Source organism: Brassica napus, chromosome A8 (genome assembly GCF_020379485.1).
Source record: "Brassica napus cultivar Da-Ae chromosome A8, Da-Ae, whole genome shotgun sequence".
Taxonomy (NCBI): Eukaryota; Viridiplantae; Streptophyta; class Magnoliopsida; order Brassicales; family Brassicaceae; genus Brassica; species Brassica napus.
In genome coordinates, this window is record NC_063441.1 from 22,612,859 (window position 1) to 22,626,873 (window position 14,015).

Consider the following 14,015-nt stretch of genomic DNA (forward strand, 5'->3'; position numbering starts at 1 on the left):
CAGATGATTACCAGTTGTTGCTGCCTTCATGAAACCTGAGAAGGAGCTTCACCAGCCTCAAGACATAGCAGACCGCTGCGTGAATTCGGCAGGTAACCGGAGGCAACGACATCGCCACCCTAAGAGAGGGATAGAGAAGAGGGAAATAGATTATTCTCCTTTCACTTTTCTTGTTACACAAGTCATCTTTTCCCTTTTTTAATCTTTTCTATTTCGATTTCTTTTTTTTTTTCCCTTGCTAACAATGAAGAAAAACTCACAAGTTAGCTTGTTCTCTCACTGCATTCACACTTGCAATTCTCTTGTTCTTTCTTTTTTTAAGACTATAAAAGGCTTTAACTATTGTTTGAATATAAAATGACAATAGTTCATTCAATAATGTTGCTGTTTGATGTTTAAATAGAAACATATATGCACATTGTGTCATCTTTCATGTCTCTCTGTCATACTACTATATCAGGTTCACTTGTCAGATCGCTGAAGAGATTCCGTGACTCTAGAACCTTGTGCATCGCATGTCTACACCTGGAAGTAAAAAAAGAACTAAGCCTCAAAGAGTGTTTCATTATAAGAAGGGAACCCAAGTTTTGGATTAGAGTAAAGAGTTGCTACCTCCAAGGAAGATGATCAAGGAACATTGATGGAGAAACCATAAGCTCTTTGAACCTCTCTCTCTTTGCAACATACGCTTTGTAACCACCACTTGTCACGTCACAGATCGGCCATCCTCGCCATATCGGCACGCTCATGTTGTTTACTTCCGGTACAATATGGATGACCAAACCCGGCAAGAACATCTCCGGAGCTTCTTCATCATAATCTTCTCCTCCTCTTGTTGGCACTGTCTCCATAAACTGAGTCACAGGATTATCCGTTGAGGCCACCAGCTCGTGGAACGGATTAATGAACTCTTCGTCGTGTTGCCTCACTTCCACTTCAGCTGAATCTTCAACTTATTAAGACAAGAAGAAGCGTTATCACTTCTCATTAGCTAACCTTTCTTGATGGAGAAGTTATCATCAAGAGTGAGATAAAAAGTTGTTACCAGTTATTATTGATGATGGTATTGCTTCTTCTCCTTCGACAACATTTTGTCGTTGGCGTTTGCTAGCAGACAAGAACCGGCGTGCGAGTCTGAAAATGAGTGCTGTATCAGCCTTAGGGTCTTGAGACAGCACTTTGAGCGCAGCTACTTGGAGCCGGCGGATTGATCCATAAGAGAGCCGCGATGAGAACTCGTTATCTAGTACAATGCTGGTTAGGGACTATAAAACATTAGTGACTTGAAATAATGTCAGCATATGATTCGTTACAAAAACAAAATCTAACCTTGTAACAAACTCGGAACAAGCTTCTGCCACATCTGAATCTACACAAGGGAGTGGTCCGTATGCATATACATAGAGGTTAGGGAACCTGCAACGAAGCTATATATACGCCACAATATAAATGAATATAAGATATAGTAAATGTAAAGTTTGTGAAATTGAGAACGTACTCTAACTCCTAGTAACGAGGCAATGGCACCTCCTAAGGAGTGTCCAACGATGCGGATGCTGTAGCCATCACACTCACATCCATCACCAATTAACGAGGACAAGAACCCAGTAGATTCTGACTCTGCACACTCCATTTGTATAATTAGCTTAGAGAAACCTTGCGTTGTGACAATATTTTCTGAACTCTTACCTCCAAATTTGGGGTCTCCTTCTATTTGCATAAACAGATCTCTTGCAGCTTCTACTATTCCTGAATGTCCGTAGTGTGTTCGTGAAGAGTCCATAACATGAATGTTACTGACATAAACACACACATGAAAAAACAATAATTATTTCATTGTTTCTTATAAGAGAGAGAGAGAGACTTACTTTGTTAGCCCTTCCAAGTCTTCAGCAGTTAGTGAACAAGCACGGCCCAAACCATCGGTTATTAGATCTTCAGCCGTCTCGGTTCCTCGAACAGCAATTACAACACATCTAAGATAATGTAAGACCACAACGAAGTATGTTGCTTTACACTTCTCCTGCAATAACAAAACAATTACACTAATAGATGAGAAAAAAAGATTCTAAATGAACTGAAGGCCACAAGATACTCAAAACAACTTCAAATAAACAGAACATAGGACTGAAGGGAAAAAAAAACTTACACTACAAATTCGACCTCGTCTAAGAACATGAGCAGGAAAGTCTATGAACTTAAGGAAGGCAGCTGCATGACCTCGCCACCAATTGTCACCATCAAGCTTAGGCCGCCTGCCAATAAATTGCAAGGAAAGCTTACTTACATTAAATATCATACGAAAATAGACTTTTAAAGAAACAAGTTGAAGTTTCTTCAAACGAGCTAACCAGGTGTAGTATACCATTTACGGCTCCACGGTGTTAGTATCCCTTGCCTGCATATCCATGTGCATAGAAACAAAGCAGGGTTTCTCCCAACATCAAGCAGTGGCCCCTGCAAAAAATTGCCACACACGGAGGTGAGATATAATCTACCCATCTAAAAAAGAGCTTTGGGGGGTTTGTGTTGTTCAAACGTACAGTATAAGCAGCTTCTGCAAATTTATGCAACGTGGCAGCTTCCTGGAGATGAAATGCTGGAGCTTCTGTCAAGTCCTCATGTGATTCAGGAAACTGGCTATTGTTCTGCAACAGAGCAAGGCCTGAAATAGTCGAAGTGATTAGAGACTTTCTCCACATTGTTTATTTCCTAAATAGACTAAAAGTTTCAGATCTTATTAACCTGCTAAAAACTCCAGGTGGCCAGTGCCTGATGCACGATATGAAACAAGATCACCTAGCAGTCTTGCAACTGAACACACTTCGTCTTCCTCAATAACACCCCTGGAGCAGACAATGCCAATTTCTAAGAGTCTGAACAAAGTAAACTTGCTATAGACAAAAACATCAGTTTCTAGAGTTTTGCACACAAATTAAGAAACTAGTTAAATGTTCAAATTTGCCATAGTTGGACCATTATAATTGCATAACATTTATTGTTTGTTTTCGTTTAATTAGGGGCAAAAGAGATAAATTAATAGAAAAAATTGATATTGAAATCATAAAACAACACTTATTTTCGTTACAAAATTTTTATGCTACAACGACACTTACATATATTCACGACGCCCAAGACAGCACAAAACCTCACGAATCCCATGGTCAAACACCTCCTGGTAATGAGCTTTCCAGGCATCATCTTGAGTTGCGTAGAAAGACCGCCATTGCAGTATATCTGATCCGGTAAAGCATTGAGCCAACGCAACAAAGCAGACAGTGATCAAGAAGGCAACCTGCAGCGTTTGCTTCCACCCACGCGTGTCTGAAGATAGCCCTGAACAAAAGAAAGTTACCAAAAGAGGTTCTTAAACAAGAAAAAAAGTGAAAAAAAAAACAATTACATAGCTATATAACTGAACTACAAAATAAAGCTTCAACTTATATGAGGCCAAACAAGATTAGAACTGCCCAAGTAGGTGACTTTAGACAGCCAAATCAATTTAAATTTGTGTCTTATAACTTAACTGAACTACAAATAAAGCTTCAACACAGAGGAAAGATAGATAGCCCCATAAAATATTTATGAAGATTCCAACTGCCTAAGTACGCCAATTTAGACAACCAAAACAATTTAAATTTGTATGTCTTTTTAAGTTTTTACCTAAAACGCAATGTCTTGGCAATCCATCAGGGGAAACAAAGGTGGAGACACGGAACATAAGGTAAGATGCACCAATAAATTGCAGTAGAGTAATTACCATTGCAAACCGTGTCCACCAAAGCCACGTCTTATACTTCATCTGCAAACCCCACAAAGTAAATGAACTATTAAACACTACAGAGAAATGTATAATCAAAGAAACAATTACATCAATAAAGGCAACACCTTTCCTTCAAAGACTTGATTTTTAAAAACGAAAATTCACAATTTAGAGAAAAAGGCGTTACCTTTCTGTCGAGGCTGTAATGAGTAGGAGAATCCATGATGGTCATAGCCATGAGCTCCTGTGTAGACCCGACCTTAACCATAACGGCGAGTTTGACGCAGGCGGCTACACAGACGGCGTAGAGGGGGAATAGCTGGGCGGCGCTGTCGCAATTTGAGTTGGAGACGAGAGTCAGGACACCGCCGGAGACGATTATTGCCGAATTGGCAATGCCGAGAACGATTATCGTTTTCCTAACTCTCTTCAACCTCGAAATCCACATGATTGCTTGTGTTTTGGTTCTTGTTCCGGTGGTGGTCGTTGTCGGAGATTAGAAGGTCAATGTCTCGACGGGCAAGGAAGCACGAAGAGACATCTCCGAGAGAGAAATCCGCACTCGGATCTCTGTCGATTTTTTTTGTTTTTCAGATATGTTTTTTTGAGAGAAAGCAATTTGATCTTTGGCTGACACCAGTTGGAATCTATGTCCGAACGACATAAAAAATAAATAAATACTAACACGGAACACTTTATTAAGAGTTAGTTATAAATACTAGTATATGGTTGGCTTGGTCCCAAAATTATATTTCATGACTAATTATTCCCACGTTACATGATGAATATTGAGTTGGCCTTGGTCAAAGTTTGAAGTAACTGTAATCATTTTTTTTTTTTTGAAACAAATCGATATCTGTTAAATTAAAAACAGAGAAATGTTAATAAATGTTTTGGTTGGTTAAAAAAAAACACAGAGAAATGTGAAAACAGAGCAGTCTCTCTGACAGAGCAGAGTTTTGGAATGCTAGAGTGGTTTTTATATGTGCATGAAGAGGCTGAAGAGAGCCATGAGATTGAGATGAGTCTTTTTCAAAGATAACATGACCAGACACAGATGAATACAAATGGATAATGTGGGCATGAGGAGATGCCTATGAAGGAAAGGAGCTCGGGATCTAAGCTTATCAACCATGTTTTCAGTGTGGCCTCTATTCACCAGATTTATATATAGGGGTATGCTTCAGATCTTTGCTCAATGGCCTAAGCAACAAGGTTGGTGCATATGGTTGGGGTTGGTGAAAGTCCCTGGGATTTCAATCACCTATGTGATCACCATCAAGGATTTCAAACACACTGCATTGTAATCGCGAATGAGAAGAAATCAGCTCTAGAACCTCGCGGATATAACCGTTCTCCACATGGGCACTGTCACCGGCCATGAACACATGTGTCCGATCATCAATCTCTATAGAACTAAACCCAGGCTGCTTCTTTAGACCTAGACCTTTCATCTTCCTTCTCATCTTACTTGCTCCTTCCCACTGTCCATCAGCAGCATACATGTTCGAAAGAATCACGTAGTTAGAATGCCCCTTCACTTTAAGCTTGCTAAGACGCTTCATCATCCTCTCCGCTAGCTCTGTATCGTTCCCATGAGTCCTGCAGGCTGCAAGCAACGAGCCAATCACCACTTCATTAGGCTTCATCGGCATGCCCTCTACCACCTTCAAAGCGTCTTCCAGTCTCCCAGCACGGCTATACAAATCCACTAAGCATCCGTAGTGTTCAATCCGAGGCGAGATTCTGTAATCCCTTTTCATAGCTTCGAAATATCCAACACCTTCTGCAACTAAACCTACATGACTACAAGCAGTTAACGCCCCTGTGAAAGTCACCGCGTCAGGCTTAAACCTCTCTTCTTGCATTCTTCTGAAGTAGACCAAAGACTCATCCGCATGTCCATTAGCAGCAAAACCAACAATAACCGAGTTCCACGAAACCACGGTTCGTTTCTCCATCTTATCAAAAACTTGTCTAGCAAACTCCACACACCCGCACCGACAATACAAATCAATCAGCGAGTTACTAACCCTCACATTGTTCCTAAAATCCTGACTCACAACAAAACGATGCACCCACAATCCAAAAGACAAAGCACCAAGGCTTGTGCAAGCGGCAAGAGCAGAGATAACAGCAACGTAATCCGGCTTCACTCCAGAGACTTGCATCTCGCGGAACCACGCCAAAGCTTCCTCGTGCAAACCCTTTTTAACAAACCCGTTTATCATAGCCGTCCAAGAAATCAAGTCTCTCTCAGGCATTTCGTCGAACACCTTTGCGGCGTCGTCGACTCGGCCGCTCCTCATGTATCCGTCGATCATTGTGTTCCAAGTAACCGAATTTTTATCTTCAATGCGATCGAAAACAAGCCTAGCCTTCCTAAAACGACGGCGTTTGGAGTACATGCCGATGATCGCGGTGCCGACCATGACGTGGTTTCTATCGAGGCCAAGTTTACAAGCGTACCCGTGAAGCGAAACGCCCAAGTCTTCGCAATCACCGCATCCGGAGAGCAGAGCGATGAAAGTGATGTGGTTAGGCTCGACGCCGGCGAGTCTCATGGCGGTGAATTCCTTCGCTGCCTCGGCTAATCGGCCGTTGCGTGAGAGGAGAGTGATGCGAGAAGTCCATGAGACTGTGGTTTCAGAGGTAGTCTTTGGATTGGTGTGGTTGTTGCGAGAGATGAAAGGTATCTGTTGCGGTGGCGCCGGCGACGGGATTCCGACGGCGGGAAGGAGGGCCATTGGATATGTGCTAAACCCGAATTTGGATTAAGAAGACCGAAAATGTAAACCGGGAAAACAGATTTTTGTTTGGTTTTATATTACCCGGTCTATATAAACCGGAGATTATTGCATTTTGGATATTTTAAACCGGGATTAACCGGATCGGATTATTAGCAACCCAACATTAATTTCGCATCTGCGAAGGCTTTTGGATCTGTTGATGAGAAAGAGAGAGATGGAGATGGCTCGAGCTTGGTCGAAGATGATGATGATGGTGATGATCTTGATGCTCACATCGACGATCTCAGCGAAAGAGCAGCTGAGCACTAAAGAGTGCGAGGATCTAGGATTCACCGGCCTTGCTCTCTGCTCCGATTGCCACTCACTCTCTGAATACGTCAAGGACCAAGGTTCGTTCCCTTATATGATTTGAGTTAGAAACTTGATATGAATCTCGATTCAGTATGTGTGAAGATCTGAAACGTGCAATTGTGGATTAGGATTACTTAGATTTTGTGAATTTATGAGCTTTGAGATCTTTCTCTTGAGGAGGGGAAGAAGAAAGAACAAGCCATTACTGAATTAGAATAGCTCTGATCTCCCATAGTGTATGAACCAATGTGTCTGTATATCAAACTCTTTTGAGGGCTATCATATTGTATACACCAATGTTTTTGAATTTGGTTATGTTTATATTAGTGTTGTGTACTATGCAGAGTTGGTATCTGAGTGCTTGAAATGTTGCGCTGATGATTCTGAGGATTCCATGAGTAAGGTATGATTTTCAAACTGAGAGTAGTAGATTAGACAAGGAGATAGAAACGTCTTCTCTAACATTCATTGAATGAAGATGAGGAGAGTGATGACTTCGTTTACACTTTTTGTTTTTCTTTTCGCGACTGTAGGTTACTTATTCAGGAGCTATATTGGAGGTGTGTATGAGAAAGCTGGTTTTCTATCCTGAGATTGTTGGTTTTATTGAAGAAGAGAAACAAAACTTCCCTACCCTTAAAGTTGAGTACGTTTTCAACTCACCACCCAAGTTGATCATGCTCGATGGAGATGATGAACGTAAGGAAACTATAAGGTAAAATTTGCTTTCCCTCTCTTTCTTCAACCCTTTTTGCTCTGGAATAGTCTGAATTTGTGAGCTCTTAATTTAACAAAGAGTTTTGGTATTTGAATCGAGTTTATCTGACTTCAAGGTAACTTAATAGGCTAATATATTCATGTTAGCATGGTAGATAAATGTGTAAATGCAACTATCTATCTATCCACATCAATTTTGAATTTCACTCTCTGGATGCTCTGGTACATTGTCCCATATGATTACTGAAACTTCTACTTTTGAAAATTGGTTTTTGGAGGAAGTTACTATCATTATCAAGGAGGATGAATAAATCAAAGCTAGTGATGTGTTTGACCTCTTATCCACATTTAGTAGAAGGGCTACATTCCCTACAAAGTTGTAACTCCTTTTTTGTTTCTCGATTTTCTTGCTTTGCAGAATTGACAACTGGAAACGCGAGCATCTACTCCAGTATATGCGGGAGAAGGTCAAGCCTACTTCATCAAGTTAGTGTAATCACTCTGAATGCCTGTGTCAAAGCACTGTGATCTAATAGTTAAATAACATATTGTGATCGACTTGTCTTTATTTTCTCCAAGCTATTTGTTCCCTCATCATCAGTAGTCTGTATGTTCTGAACCTTTGCAATCTAAGTATTGATGCCTTCTTCCAATGTTCTTATGAAAGAGTAACGTGAACTTTTTACTTGGCTCTTTAGTATAATTACAAGCAAAACCCATCTCACTTCTTGTGTTATAAAGGATAGCTTTCGTAAGATCACAACAAAAACTAAGATATCTCAGGTAATCTTTGGCATAAAAATTACTTAGCATTAGAATCGTTTGGTTTATGTTTAGGCAAATTACATAATAAGCTGGTCAAATAAGAAGTCGAATAGTAAACAGCCATCACCAACTCTGAGCTGTTCTAAACCAACTTCATGCGTCTCTGGAGTCTGGTCTATGTATGTTACACATGCATCATCTAAACAATACAGTTGACCTTCTCTTTTAAGCTTAAGACAAAGATCTTAGTAGGTTGGGAAGAGACGAATCAGTCATCTAAAGGGTGACTGAGACTTCACACCAAAAGCTGGAGATGGAGGAGTCTTCACGGGCGCCCAGATATCGGCCCCGTTGCTTTGAGCAACTCCTGCTGTATACTCCATTGGAACAAGACATAATCCTCTGTTTCTCAGGCTGTACTGCTCCAGCTCCTCCTGTAAGATACCCAAAGTTAGTTCAGATCAGAGTGTGAAGCATTGCAGTTGCAAGATGATAAGATTGTGATAGTGAACCGGGAATAAATGTGTTTACCTGCGTAGCAGCGGTCATTGTTTGCAGATATGGAGCGCTTAGCACCTGCACAAGAAGAACATGACGTTTTCTTAAGTAAGAAGATGAAAGAATCATGGTTGGTAAATGGTAATGGTATTGAACTGATATGAAAAGAAATGGGCAGACCTTCACTTGTTCATGTAGAAACTCTATGTAATGCAACGCGTCTTGAAGAACTGATGCAGTGTCGGTCTGTGGCATGGAGGAATCAAAGAAGATTAGAGAAAAAGCATGTGTGGAGATTTTGATTAGTCTAACAGAAGAAGTTACCTTTCCGTAAGGGGAAACTATCTGTTGAAGAGCTGAGATACGGTCTCCAGCTTTGTCCTTTCTCTGTTGTTTTAAACCATTAAGAGAACAAAGATGGAAGAATCACTACCATGCCGGTTCGCTAACACTGCATTCTTTGGTAGTCCACTGAAACTAGGTTAAAGCATTACCTTGGAACTGAAGGAGAGATCAGACTTATGGCGCTTGATGCTACTTTCTTCCAGAGAACAGACGCTCCGCTTATTTTCCATCATCATTCCAGCTTCTCTAGAGAATTCCATCCCTCTGTGACTCTGTCAATGAAAAACACATCAAGAAATGTGAAAACTTATCAACGGTACATGGTTAATATTATATTACTACAAGAGGAAGACATTTCACAAGAGGGTTAACAGACCAAGAAGATTACACGATCTATATGAATGAGGATCTATGTATTGAACAAATCAATGCATTTGGGAGACAGGATATGGATTTGAGGAAATTTAGCCAAGACAAAGGTTTGGTCAACGAAGTAGGCAAGGACCTTGTGGTCAGAGGCTAAAGCCTTCAGAGTTCACATCAGCTTAAGTATTATTTTAAGGATTTGTTAAGCACAATTATAAGCTCAAACAGAATATCTTATGATAACTTGCTTAAAATATTTCCTTAATAATACACATAAACTGACAATAACATCTTATCTGCATGAATCACTTTCTTCCCTTAAAAACAGGAGAAAACCCAAAACAAAACAAAAATCCTCCACGCAACAAAGGAGAACAAATAGAGTTCCTCAGGGGATTATTGAACTAACTTAAACAATAAAATAACTTATACTCCGCTACAGTAAATTAACTATCTGAGTAGAAAGAAACTGTAGAACATTATCAAGAAGCTAATCTAGCTGAAAGTCAGCACCAAGAAGAGGAGATAGAGAAATAAATATGCTACAAGTTTGTATAACTAAAGAAACAGAGCAGAGAGAGAGAGAGAGAGGCTCACAAACTGGCAGAAGAGTATAAGAAAAATATATTTTCTTCAAGAAGACACTACCCACAACTACTCAAAGCTCCAATTTTATTCCTCAAAACCCTAAAAACAACTGTAGTATTTTTTGTCCTTCAGCTTCTTGACAACACCAAAACCGATAAGACACAAATGTTTCTCCCTCTCTCTCTCTCTATGTTTTGTGATTTCTCAGTCCAAAAGGAAAACTCCAAACCGTATTACATGAGAATCTTTTGGCAGGTGATGAAGAAGATGACCTCAGACAGACTGAGTGAAAATGAAGTCGATTCTTTAAAAAAAAGGTAATAGAGCATTCGCAAAAAATCTCGGCGTTAGAAGGGGGAGAGAGAAGACACTGAATGTATATATGCTAAAAGAACTAGGATCTACTACCATTTCACAACTTTTGCAAACTTTTATAAAGGTCTAACAGCTAGAGAGTAAAAGACTAATTCCTAATTAATTCAGACTAATTGCATTAGGAATAAATAAATACAACTGTTTAACGTTAAAACTTTTTTTACTTAAAGTGAATACTGTTCCTGGAAAACATTTGATTGATATTTTATCGTATAGTAATATTTTGACAGCTATTATGCAACCCATAGGGATGGAGAAAGGTCCTAGCTAGAAGTTATATCACTCCCCCAGGTAGAATTCGCTTTTATTATTATTTTCAACACTAGTCATCATTATCATCATTTTAGCTAGCATGTAGCCTTATTTTTCTTTGTTTTGACAGTGACATTTGAAAAGTTTTTTTTTAATTTGTCAAAACATTTGACCAACTCTTATCTTTTCCTTTCAACTTTTTTGCCTTTCTCTTTCTTTTGAATTTTGCTCTCTTTTTTTCTCTATGAAAATTAACCTCAAAAGTAGAGATGGCAAAATTTGAACCTGCCCGCGGGCCTAGCCCGTTTGGACCTGTTGCGGGGCGGGATTGGTTACTAAGATCCAGGCCCGAATTTTTAGCGGGCTTCGCGGGATGAGCTTATGCGGGATCGGGCCAGAAGCGGGATGGGTTCGGTGTACCCCGCGGGACGCGCGGGTATCCGCAGCTTATTGTTCGTTTTTGTCCAGTGTTAATGGTAGTTGTAGTGCAGCGATATGTAAACTAAAATAGCCAGTTCATGACAAAATAGTTTTATGTATAATGCACTAATGCACTGGAAGAATAAGAAACATGAGGTAGCAAAAGAAAAGTTGAGAAATGGTTTATGATAAAAGGGCAACTGTAATATATGGAAGTTTGCACATAATCACCAATTCACAATTACACAAAAGCAGAAGTAGAAAAAAACAGAAGATTTATTTAAGTAGGGAAAGCTCAAAAGTTGAAGACACAAGTTCCATCAGTCACTTCAAGCCATTGGATCAAAGTTTTTGGCCGCAGGATCAGTAACATCCTTAAGGAACCGGCAAATTCACTTACTGTGCACTTTTACCTGCAACGCAAGTTACACAGTGAAGCTGGACTCTCTTGACGTTCTCTCCCAACGCAGCCTCGTTAAGGTATTGGTCAGCAAGCTGGACTCTCTTGACGTTCTCTTGCTCCATCACAAGCATGTTACCATACTCCATAAGCTTCTCAAGAGTCATCTAAGGCTGCTCGAACACTGGAGGACCTTCCCTCGAGTTCACCAGTTTCTTTCTTTCTATGTTTCTATGTTACATTGAGTTTCTATGTGCGCTTTCGATATGATTCTCAATCCTTTGGCTGAGCATCATTGTGTTCAACTGATTCATAGGACATGTTGTGTTCTCATCTCTATTGGTCTCTTTTTCTTGCAGGTGCTATGCTCAGGATAGAGATGGCGGGACGGGAAAGGCGGGTCAGTACATCCCAATTGCCATCAGTAGCGCATGTATTGATGAGGATCGGAGTCCCGCGGGCCTGTACCGCCAAGGCTTGTGCAAATCGCGGGTCGGGATTGGGCAGCTCTTCTAGGAACCGCATCCCGCGCGGGCCTGTACCGCGAAGACCCGCATTGACCGTGTACCGCGGCGGGGCGGGACAAGGCGGGTCGGTACAACCCAATTGCCATCTCTACTCAAAAGTCATTTCAAACAGAGAGAGAGAGGTTAACGCATCTGAATACAGCCAGTACAATTCTCTGAGTTGTTGATATTTCAAGGTAAAATTATAAATCAATCAATCAATCGGTTTCACAATGAAAAGAAAACATGAACAAATGAAAATTAAATAAAGAGAAAGAAAACATCAATTCTTTACAAAATATAGTACAGTGTCACTAACTTTTACATTATTATTTTTCATAATGCTACACATAATTAAATTTGTATCAAATAAAAGCATAGTATCCGTAAATTAATCATAAACATTACTCGCAAGAGAATTAGATGTAGAGTGATAATAAATAAGTTAGATTTGATCATAAATAGCTTAAATTATTGAAGTGACTGAGAGACAAGTAAGACAACTTTAAGCTTGTCTGACGTCAATGCAAACACGCACAGAGATTCAGACACGCTCACAAGACGCGCGCGCGTGCGCATAAATATCACAAAATCGCGCTTTGAAATCATTCACGTTTCGGGGGGTTTAAAAGAATCGCGTTCTAAAACGTAGAGTAGGTTAAATAGAGATTTGTGGGGACAGATGCAGAGACCGTGCGTCGCAAAAGTCCAAGGAATCAGCGTTTTCTTCAAAAGGTTAATGGGCCCCAACGCGTTTTTGGTCTTTGCCTCCATGTCACTATCTTCTTTTGTCCTTTTTTCTCTATCTTGTGGCGACCGGATTAGGTAATGTACTATTACCTCATATGTAATGGGTTAATGTTAGGCTTTAGCTTTTGTAATAAGTTAAAATTTGGTTGGGCTTCGTTTGAAAACAGCCTGTAATGTTTTTGGCCTTTTAATTTTAATGAACCTTTTTGTGGAGAAAAAAAGACTCCAAAAAACATAAGAATTCATTAATCTTCAACACCATAATGAGTTATGGATTTCAAGTCACAGAAAAAAATTTCTTACATGGTGCAATGAATATCAATATATCATCAAACGTAAATTTCATAAGATAACTTGAAATCAAACGTGAATTCTAATCAAATATGTAAAATTTTCAGTTGTATAATCAATCTTTGTAATACTTCTCATAATAACATAATTGATTATCGTAAAAAAATAAAAATATAAAATACCACAAGTTCTTAGCATTTTTTATTTCCAACCCCTTGACTTTACCTTACACCCTTTGTGTTGTGTTATCAGTGATTCTTGTTACTCTCTTCTCTTTGAAGACACTCTTTAACTCCTCTAACAATCTGTTGCATGTTTGGCCTCTCAACAACGTTCTGCGAAACTGAGGCCAAAGCAAGCTCCACAATTTTCCAAACAGAGTTGGCATCAAAATCTCCCCTCATTTTAGCATCTACAACGTTGCTCACATCATTAGTAGACTTCAAGATGGATATCACCCAATCACTCACATGCACACGCTTCGTCTCTGACTCACTGATCACAGCTTTGCCAGTAATCATCTCTAATAAAACAACTCCAAAGCTGTAGATGTCACTCTTCTCGTTTAACTCATTTGTTTTAAAGCATCTGCACATTATTTCAACAGACAGAACACAATCAACACAATATTTATTATATATATCTTATATAGAATTAATAGGTCAATATTGGGCCGAATCAATCTTATATATTATTAAGAGAGAGAGAGAGAGAGAGTGAGAACTAACAGTGGATCAAGATATCCCGGAGTTCCAGCGACAAGAGTGGACACGTGAGAACGGCTCTCTGTCTGAAAACTCCTAGAGAGTCCAAAATCCGCAAGCTTTGCTCTGTTGTTCTCGTTCAACAATATGTTTGATGTCTTCACATCTCTGTGA

The 14,015-nt window shown here is 39.7% G+C and overlaps 4 protein-coding genes across 10 annotated transcripts; 1 reads left to right on the forward strand and 3 right to left on the reverse strand.

Moving 5' to 3' along the window:
* Positions 1 to 331: 331 nt before the first annotated feature.
* On the reverse strand, positions 332 to 4,413 carry LOC111213660 (diacylglycerol lipase-beta-like). Of its 3 annotated transcripts, none has more exons than XM_022715464.2 (14): positions 3,951 to 4,413; positions 3,664 to 3,802; positions 3,117 to 3,336; positions 2,746 to 2,846; positions 2,544 to 2,665; positions 2,366 to 2,457; positions 2,150 to 2,255; positions 1,869 to 2,023; positions 1,690 to 1,796; positions 1,499 to 1,620; positions 1,330 to 1,427; positions 1,046 to 1,254; positions 613 to 952; positions 332 to 525 (listed from the first exon to the last, which is right to left on the reverse strand). In XM_022715464.2, the coding sequence occupies exons 1-14, from the start codon at positions 4,209 to 4,211 to the stop codon at positions 444 to 446; spliced, it is 2,154 nt and encodes a 717-aa protein (XP_022571185.2). In that variant the 5' UTR covers positions 4,212 to 4,413; the 3' UTR covers positions 332 to 443. The 3 variants fall into 3 exon arrangements, with proteins under 3 accessions (XP_022571185.2, XP_022571186.2, XP_022571187.2); XM_022715465.2 differs by having other exon boundaries at positions 613 to 946; positions 3,951 to 4,401; XM_022715466.2 differs by having other exon boundaries at positions 3,761 to 3,802; positions 3,951 to 4,147.
* A 363-nt stretch (positions 4,414 to 4,776) lies between these two features.
* On the reverse strand, positions 4,777 to 6,558 carry LOC125577196 (pentatricopeptide repeat-containing protein At1g05750, chloroplastic-like). The gene has a single exon (XM_048738320.1). The coding sequence runs from the start codon at positions 6,508 to 6,510 to the stop codon at positions 5,020 to 5,022; it is 1,491 nt and encodes a 496-aa protein (XP_048594277.1). The 5' UTR covers positions 6,511 to 6,558; the 3' UTR covers positions 4,777 to 5,019.
* Positions 6,559 to 6,649: 91 nt separating this feature from the next.
* On the forward strand, positions 6,650 to 8,238 carry LOC106365685 (selenoprotein F). The gene is made up of 4 exons (XM_013805150.3): positions 6,650 to 6,902; positions 7,209 to 7,267; positions 7,398 to 7,579; positions 8,000 to 8,238. Exons 1-4 carry the CDS (start codon positions 6,713 to 6,715, stop codon positions 8,070 to 8,072), a joined length of 504 nt encoding a protein of 167 aa, XP_013660604.3. The 5' UTR covers positions 6,650 to 6,712; the 3' UTR covers positions 8,073 to 8,238.
* A 120-nt stretch (positions 8,239 to 8,358) lies between these two features.
* On the reverse strand, positions 8,359 to 10,876 carry LOC125577197 (transcription factor bHLH153-like). Of its 5 annotated transcripts, none has more exons than XM_048738324.1 (6): positions 10,153 to 10,764; positions 9,339 to 9,461; positions 9,169 to 9,234; positions 9,025 to 9,090; positions 8,878 to 8,922; positions 8,359 to 8,780 (listed from the first exon to the last, which is right to left on the reverse strand). In XM_048738324.1, exons 2-6 carry the CDS (start codon positions 9,447 to 9,449, stop codon positions 8,619 to 8,621), a joined length of 450 nt encoding a protein of 149 aa, XP_048594281.1. In that variant the 5' UTR covers positions 9,450 to 9,461; positions 10,153 to 10,764; the 3' UTR covers positions 8,359 to 8,618. The 5 variants fall into 5 exon arrangements, with proteins under 5 accessions (XP_048594281.1, XP_048594282.1, XP_048594278.1 ...); XM_048738325.1 differs by having other exon boundaries at positions 9,169 to 9,231; positions 10,153 to 10,755; XM_048738321.1 differs by having other exon boundaries at positions 8,878 to 9,090; positions 9,169 to 9,231; positions 10,153 to 10,876.
* Between the last annotated feature and the right edge of the window lie 3,139 nt (positions 10,877 to 14,015).

What these genes read in the sequence shown, in the direction of transcription:
- LOC111213660 (XM_022715464.2), bottom strand. Translation starts at nt 4,211, where the DNA reads ATGTGGATTTCGAGGTTGAAGAGAGTTAGGAAAACGATAATCGTTCTC. An exon ending in ACACCGTGGAGCCGTAAATG is followed by an intron (nt 2,256 to 2,365) that starts GTATACTACACC and finishes ATTTATTGGCAG; the next exon opens with GCGGCCTAAGCTTGATGGTG. An exon ending in GACTTGGAAGGGCTAACAAA is followed by an intron (nt 1,797 to 1,868) that starts GTAAGTCTCTCT and finishes TGTTTATGTCAG; the next exon opens with TAACATTCATGTTATGGACT.
- LOC125577196 (XM_048738320.1), bottom strand. Translation starts at nt 6,510, where the DNA reads ATGGCCCTCCTTCCCGCCGTCGGAATCCCGTCGCCGGCGCCACCGCAA.
- LOC106365685 (XM_013805150.3), top strand. Translation starts at nt 6,713, where the DNA reads ATGAGAAAGAGAGAGATGGAGATGGCTCGAGCTTGGTCGAAGATGATG. An exon ending in TGAATACGTCAAGGACCAAG is followed by an intron (nt 6,903 to 7,208) that starts GTTCGTTCCCTT and finishes TGTACTATGCAG; the next exon opens with AGTTGGTATCTGAGTGCTTG. An exon ending in CTGAGGATTCCATGAGTAAG is followed by an intron (nt 7,268 to 7,397) that starts GTATGATTTTCA and finishes TCGCGACTGTAG; the next exon opens with GTTACTTATTCAGGAGCTAT.
- LOC125577197 (XM_048738321.1), bottom strand. Translation starts at nt 9,449, where the DNA reads ATGGAATTCTCTAGAGAAGCTGGAATGATGATGGAAAATAAGCGGAGC. An exon ending in ATCTCTCCTTCAGTTCCAAG is followed by an intron (nt 9,232 to 9,338) that starts GTAATGCTTTAA and finishes TTAAAACAACAG; the next exon opens with AGAAAGGACAAAGCTGGAGA. An exon ending in CAATGACCGCTGCTACGCAG is followed by an intron (nt 8,781 to 8,877) that starts GTAAACACATTT and finishes GGTATCTTACAG; the next exon opens with GAGGAGCTGGAGCAGTACAG.